Below are 8,171 nucleotides of genomic sequence, written 5' to 3'. Positions count from 1 at the left end.
TCAACACCTACTAATTACAGATTGGCTTAAGAGTGAAGCAGGAAGATTAATCTCTCCTCCAAAGTGTATATTAGCATTAACTAATTAGAAGTTTGTTCACACTCCTCCTCTCCCCATCACAGGAGACTGTATTAGCAGGTCTCTGTTTTGCTGACTTCTTCATAAAAATGTGACTTGCAATTTCACAAGTTACCACCAGGGTATACACTTGGATCACAAATAGTTACCTTGTATGTTCAGATGGTTATTTTCCAAAACCACACACATACAGCAGGAGCACTGAGTAGTACAGATAATTAGAGCTATTAATCCAAATGCAATTCTTTACAAGTTTGCTGCACTTGTTCTAAAGTCTCGGTATAAGATGGCTTCAGGAAGTAAAGACAATGCACAATGGCTCGTGAGCCTGCCTTCAGATTGAACACAGACATGTGGGTGAGCTTACAGAGAGCTCTTCTGCAAGTAAGAAAGCTGGTCTCTCTTGCCAACAGAAATAAGTCTAATAAATATGACCCCACCCGGCTTGTCTCCCTAATAACCTGTGACTGACATGGCTACACACCGAATGCTTCAGATGGAACAGTAAGAATTCTGACTTTTGAGACTTCGGTCCTTAATCTTCTTAAGTAACTACCAGTAGAGGAGAATAAATTATCAGAGATTTCTCCCACATATAAACCATGTATCTGTTTATATTTTAATTTCTAATTAGTTTGGTGTGTTAAATGCATTAATTTCCACAGCAATCTTAAAAGGAATAAAAATGGTATACTAGCATTTCCATTCCAGTCCTAATTAACTTTTGTTCTGGGAATGTTCATGCATTATTTACCAGTGTAAAAGCCTAAATTCCTAGGTCTCCCAGAGGGAAGAGTATTTCTACAGGAATGAATATTCAGCATAGCATAATCCAACATACCCATCCTTGTGCTTTTGTTTCCAGTAGCACCGACAAACACTAGCAAAAAAGATGTGTTTAACATCCTATTAACTAACATGTTCAATTCCCAGGGTAGACAAGCAATTGTAACTTTAAAATGCTACCAGAACAAGGTAAACCCTATGGAGGAGCTTAGGTTTACCTCCAGTAGTGAAGACAAGGCCAGTGTGCTAAGTGAAGTACAACGGATGGCTCAAGGCTTCAAATGCAGTACGGTATTAACCATGAGAACTACCCTAACCTCTCTTAACAGAAGAGGTTATCTTGTGAGTTTTTAAACTGGGAAAACTCAGATGTTTGCCTCACTTGGTACAATCTGAGAACCTACCTAGTAAAATTTCACCTGTCTAGTAAAAAGAGCATTTTCCCCACAAAACCCTTCAGTATTAAAGGGAACAAGGAAATGCTGTAGTAAAGGTGCAAAAGTCCATCCAGTGATGTTTCCATTCAGTTATTTATTAAATATGTAAGTGTGGATATTTTATTGTAATCTCTCTGCTTAGGGCACTTTTACATGCAGTTCTTGTTCACTCTGCAATGGAGTGAGACTGGTAAAAGGCAAAAAATGAATTATGGTAAAAGGCACAAGGGGGGAAGAAAGCATATGATCTCTCCTTAACAGCCCCCGCCACCTCTGAAAGCAATAGATTAGTACTCCAAGCAAGCTTCTATATGGCTACACAGTTTCCTACTTATAACCCGGTGAGAATGCCGCTACCATTGCCCACATCTCAGAACATCAGTATTAAAAGCCATTTGGTGCATGAGAATGCAACCAGCCTGTTTGGTGGGAACAGAGTCTTGCTACAGCACTCTTGGACAGCGTAAGTGCTCTTAACACCTTTTAAAATGTGTGCTTACTTGATAGAGTAACATCTTGAGATTTCGTGTAATTATGTGGCTGAATAATTTTAGAAGAGTTTTACTAGGTGAAGTTAAAAAAACCTATGAAAGGCACATGAAGCACACACTTGGCAAAGTTAATTATTGACATTTTTAGTATTTGAGGACTCTGCCCCATTTACTTAAATTAAGACCTCTCTCATCTCAGAGCCTTCCCTTACTTCAAATATGAAGGTTTTCTTAAGTGCAGAAGAAATTTCTGCTCAGTAAAAGTGATGATGGCTGCATGTTTTAAACATGTGGACCAAAGGGCCTGATAATTTACCTCTGGACCATTTCTTTCTTATACTGAAGCTCCTTGGGGGTAGAGACTGTCTTCTTTGTTTTTGCGCACTATCTAGTACATTGGGGTCTAGGTCCATGACTAGGGCTCCTAGGTGCTACAGTAATATAAACACTAAATAAATAATGTTCTCCCAGTAAGCTGAGAGCCAGCCTGAGGAGTAAGTGACTTGGTGAGGTACATAGGATACAAAAAAAAACAAAAACCAATTTTTGCCATCCTTTTCCCATGAACCCACTGACACACCATCAAAGATTTTTATACTGTGGCGTAGCCATCACTGTGATATTGGAGCACACCACTTGTTCCCCCATGCAAGTCTTTGCAGCAGTTCAGCAGCACACAGCACTATCTCTGTAGAGAAAGAGAAAGCATTACACTAATTCTAAATGCAGTGTGGCAGTGCTTCTTCCTCCCAGTGGTGTGGCAACACATGAATACAAACTGGGGACCAATGATGATTATGAAAGGAAACGTGATGCAGTTGCAGGTGGAATGGACAGAAAAGCAGGCAAGGATAAAAGGAAATGAGACAATGTTGGTAAAGAAAAAAATAAAAAGAGGGTGTGTGTGAGTGAGAGAAACCCATTCTACCAGAAACAGTACCTCGTCAGTCACAGATGGGAAGAGCTGCTCCCAGAAAAGCTAGAGGCATCACGAGCATAAGACAAACTTGATCAAAAAGAAAGAATATGAAAAAAAGAGGCAAGAAGAAAAGGAAAAAAATTTTCAGCATTAAAATATTTCCAAATTGGATCAATTTCTAACGTTTACTAAGTGATGGACCGCTGGAAGTCTCAACCATTTCTTTTTACATTTAGGTGTCAAAAAAGACTGTATACGTCTTCACAAAATGCATTCAGCTCCCGGAGAATGTTTTGATAGAAAGCAAACTTACACTTTAAATAGTCAGAAAATGTACTGCACTCCCCACATCTCTCAAGTACATCTTCATTAAAATCAAGAGTCAAATAATGGGCACAAAAATCAGACCAAGAAACAGAATTAAGCATTTTTTCCTCATAAGACATTTTTTACAACTTTCTGTATTTACACTTTAAAGCAAGTGAACAAAAACCTGTAGAAATTAAACACTATAGATTGTTAAAATCAAAACATAAGTAATACAACTTTTTAATTTCAATATTTTGAAGTACAGAAACTGGAAACTATGAATATCAAATACAAATTGAAACAAGCCACTTGTCCTCCCCTAGAATAACCAATGTGAGCTACTTATAGAAACTTACAAATTTAAAGTAAAATTGAAACAAAAATAAATACTGTACATACATTTTCCCTGCCTGCAGGCAAAAGAGGATGGGAAATACTGTTATGAATTGAAAAAATGCTCTTAAAGCTGCAGCATTCCCTTTCCCAGCCAAATACTCGACACTGTAGTGCGTTTCTGTAAAAAGACACACCCACACACACCCAAACACATGCACACGGAGACCCCTATTCAGGCAGACAAGCCAGTATTTTCCACAGATGTTCAAAAAAGGATAGAAATTAGACAGAGTAGAAAAGGGACAGGGAAAGACAAATGGGCCAGCAAAACACTACTACAAAACTAGTAAATATAGCCAAGAACTATCCCCTTTTTCAAATTTCATGGATTTTAAAAAAAGAAATAAACTGCCAAAGCACTGACAAAATTAGACATATCCCAGCAGAAGTGATAATTCATATTAATATAATCTCTTAAAGTGATCCCTTTCACTCCCGTCCCACAGCATGAAACTGTTATGGCTTAATTTTTATTAAAAGTAGAAAAAAGTCCTTTTCCAAAAGGAAATGCAGCTTATGAATGTCCTAATCAGTGCTATTCATATTTCTCACCCCCTGCTTTTTTGAAAAATGGATGTCGCAGCTTTTTAATGCAGTTTAACCACAAACAGTAAGGCCTTGGTTTCATTTATATTTCTTCTGCAAAATAAAGCAGCTCTAGGTTTTCTTAGTCCCAGGGCCATGGACAGCCTTTAATGGTCTGGAAGTACTATATAAAAGAGCTTTAAAAAGACATTAAGATTTTGGGTGGCATGGATGCTGGGGGGGGCCACTAAGTATGGTTTGGTTCTAGCCTCAGCCCTGCACAGTCCCCACAATTACCAACCAAGAGACAGCCAGATAATGACTCAGCCCTGGGTTAAACTCCTGCAAAGGTTTCAAAATGTAGGACTTCATGCCCTGGTGAAAGAAAGCAGCCTATGCCATATAACAAGGCTTGGGAAAGCTGAAGCTTTTAAAGGATGGCCATGACCCCATGCTCTCTTCTCTCTATTCAAATTAATACATGTATTTCAGCTTAAAAACGTGGTCAGAAAGTAACAATTGTTCATTTTTAACATAAAACCCTTTTGAAATGATTTCTTCAAGAATTATTTCACGTAGAATATTATAGGTTGCATAGGTAATCTACCTCGGAGGTCATTAAGGGCTACCTTGTAGCCAGGCTTTATTAGCAAGTGTAGTACAGGAAGAAAGGGGAAAGTTGCTGGAAGAGTCCTTGATATAATTTCTAGGTGGTCTTTCCATTTTCACATTTTTCTTTTTAAAAATTGTAAGAACTTGAGTACTTGGAGAAGAGCAAACCCAAGTGTTTCATTTCATAGCATTTTTCCTTCTAGAACAGAAAGTTTAAAAAATAAGTACAGTAATTTTATCTTAAAGTCCAAATTCCTCATGTCTTTTTTTCTTTAAATATCCTCCTTGAAAATAAGTTTCCATAGAGGACTCAGTCCCCCGGCAGCCCCATATCAGTGCTCCTATCCATCTACCCCCACCCCCATAGTGAAATGTGAGAAAAGACAGGTTATTTTCTCTCCACCTCTATAGCACCAGGTTCAGTCCACCTACAAAAAGCTTGGTGCAACAGTGTTTTTTTCCCAAGAATATAATAAAAACATCTTAACATACAAATACATGAATAAGTGAGGTCAACACATCCTCTTCATCAAGCTACCAAAAGGAGACTCATTTGTTATCAATTATCAAGACAATTTCTTTTAAACTGATTGACTGAGGTTCCCTCTCACCCCAAATAAAGTTTTAGTCTCTTAAAGACTTCTGCTGGAAGCATGGAAATCGGGAGAAAATGGAAATGAACCTCTGCCTGTTGACAGCCTATGAACAGACATTAGTACACTCACTACAATGGAGAGCCACCTTGAAAAAGTGGGAGAGAAGGGAAAAAAAGAAAGAAAACTAGAAATAACCATTAAACATATATGGGTCCAGCCAAGTACTTTTTCTAATAGTAAGATGATAGCTATATACTTTGCTAATGAAGAGGCTTAGAGGAGAGACCTGCTGCGGACAAGTCACAGGGAAAGCAGTATTGTGTGTGTTCCATATTCCAAACCTCCTTATTCCAGATTCCATTATGGCATAGTTCTGTTTCAGTAAGTAGTGTTCTCAGAATCTACATTAAAAAAAAATCAGTCTTTACTCCTCTCCAATTCTGCTTAATGTCCCTTGCAAAATACTTCGGTTGTCTTAATTAATAAATAATAAATAATAATAATAATAATAAAAAGATAGCCAGTAAGAGAAAAGCAGTTTGGTTTGGTTTGCCAGAACTGAACTAGTTACTCAAAGCCTGGCAGGTCTGACCTGGTTTTCCTTGAGCTGACACAAACAGATCAGAGGTAAGCTTTTTTTTCTTATCATTTAAACCAGTACTGATAACATGATACACATTTATCAAATATTTCCATGAGAATACATCAAAAGATAGAATTAAAATTTCATACTGAACGTTGAAACTATTTTTTCCTCTCATCATTACTGACAGGAAAATTTCTTGCCTGAGAACATTATTATTTCTGGTCACTTTTAAAACCTGTGGAGTAACTGCTCCCCATCTTTTGTTAGTTGGTAATTTGTGACTATCACTTTTATTGTCTCCTTTCCCCAGCACCCGAAACAAGGCTGACAGCATGCATTAAATAAAAATGGTCTGCCAACAGAGCTTGAACTCATCCACCGTGTTTTTGGCTATGGGTTAGTAAAATCCATTAACTTTGATGTCTACGCTACTTTCAAATCAAAAGATGGGCTGGGATGAAGAGAAACAAGCAATAATTTGCAAGTTCTGGAAAAAGAAAAATCATGAATGCTATTTGCACTATGCATACCCATGTTATATTTTGATATTTTCTCATCCAGAAATGGGCTGGCCCTCACCTAGCTAGTTCTGATCTAATCTAACTGTATACGTGGATATAGCTACGTGTAAATCAGGAAGGTAAAAGTGAATTTGTTTTTAAGCACAGCAGGAAGCAGCTATCCAGGACAGAATATGGAGGACAGGCAAACTGAGTAGAGTTAAGACAAATCAATAAATTGGATAGCTAAGCCAAGCCTTTTCACTCTCACTATACAAGAAAAATTCAAGATGGTATTCCTAGCACATCAATGTTTACTTTTGGCTGGACCCTGAAAAATGCCCTTTTTACAGAATCAAGTAAAGTTGTTCCCCTCTCCACCCATCCTGAAAAGTTAAATATTTAATTTTATATTACAGAAAAATACAAATTTAAAATCAACATTATTTACAGGTAATTCAGAATTGGCATTTACTATCAGCTCTATGTAAAGCATGGCACAAATGATCGTTCTGAGATCAGCTAGCTACTAAACTCAACACTTACATATGCACCTGTTAAGACTGAAATTGGCTCTCATGCAGCCTTGCAAGCAGCACATGTTCAACTGCCTCCTTAGTTCCTCGGTAAAATACATTTTTGAAGTATACTAATGATTATCATTGGTTTTAGTGTTCCCTCCACAGGAAGTAATCTGCCAAATCTTAATTCTGCTATTTATAATTTTAAGAATTGTTTCTTCCACCAACACAATTATTCTGAAATATGAAACTTAATCCATCATATTGCACTCTCTCTCATCCCCCAGGAAAAGATAAAAGCTGCTCTCCTCTGTGCTAACAAGTTGTATAAATAAAACTTCTCAAAGCGATTTTATTTGCTCCTTAAGAGAGAAAATCACATGGCCTGGACCGAACACCAGTCATGTCAGGAGGAAGAGCATAAACCCCAATTTGAGGGAGAGGTGTCTAACACATGTTAACTACTGAACTTGAATAATCATACTCTCCTTGTATACAGAAGAGTCTTTGCTTCTCCACTTTGGTGAGTCAGCAATGTGTACAGAATGGGGAGAGGCTAAGGGATACTAAACTGGCAGAGCACATGCACCTTACAGGGCAACAAAAGCCCAACCAATAGCTTAGAAAGAGCAAAAAAAAAATATAAAATATGATTCCATATGACTTAATTTAAAAATAATTAATAATGCATCACATCCCTGTTTAAGACTATAACCTGAATATCAAATTTAGGAGTCCAGACTAATCACCATTAATGTGGCTCTCCACTGCACCAAACATACATTATCAAGAACAATTAAAAACCTTCACATTCTTAAATCTAAATTAATAACCCCCACAAAAAAAATCTTCCAAATAAATAGTTAAAAATGAATTTAAAAGTTGTAAAAATCTGTCAGAAATAAATTATGGATAACCACCTTTATCATCTTCCCCTCATGAATTAGCTCAGACACTACCAGCAACAAAGTGATATTCAAGCCCTGATGAGAGACTGTTTCCCAGTCCATTGTCTCTCTGAAGATATCCCCATTCCCAAATGGTTATTGCTGAGCGGGTGTGGCACAGTGAAAATGCAGCATTGTTTTTTTGTTCATTAGGCAGTGTTCTACATGGTACATGCAAGTCTGCTTCGGGTAGAGGAACAGCAGAAGCTCCAGGCTCTGTTGCCCTCAATACTGGCTGTGAAGGAAAGACAGCAGCAGCAGCAGTAGTAGGAGTAGCAACAGCAGCTACATCAAACAAAGAAGCGTGCATGGCCATTTCGGTTCAGCTTAAGGATCTTCCCAAGGCGCTGTTTGGCAGTTGCCATTCCTTTCTTTGGACGCTTGCCTGGAAAATTGAAACCAGTCTATTTTTAGAATCGATTTTGTAAAACAGATGAACCTAAATGGAAAGCAGATTCTCTCCTGGAG

At 37.7% G+C, this 8,171-nt stretch overlaps 1 protein-coding gene across 1 annotated transcript in view; it reads right to left on the bottom strand.

The window, feature by feature from the left end:
- Positions 1 to 2,671: 2,671 nt before the first annotated feature.
- The window catches only part of KDM7A (lysine demethylase 7A), a 100,819-nt gene continuing 95,319 nt past the window's right edge, over positions 2,672 to 8,171 (bottom strand). Inside the window, exon 20 of the mRNA XM_030544159.1 lies at positions 2,672 to 8,088. Within this exon, the coding sequence (XP_030400019.1) occupies positions 7,994 to 8,088 (95 nt within the window). The 3' untranslated portion in view covers positions 2,672 to 7,993. The remainder of the gene's footprint in view (positions 8,089 to 8,171) is intronic.

Source organism: Gopherus evgoodei, chromosome 1, assembly GCF_007399415.2.
Source record: "Gopherus evgoodei ecotype Sinaloan lineage chromosome 1, rGopEvg1_v1.p, whole genome shotgun sequence".
Lineage (NCBI taxonomy): Eukaryota > Metazoa > Chordata > Testudines > Testudinidae > Gopherus > Gopherus evgoodei.
The sequence above is the reverse complement of the archived record's forward strand: the minus strand, read 5'-3'. Positions and strand labels throughout refer to the sequence as shown.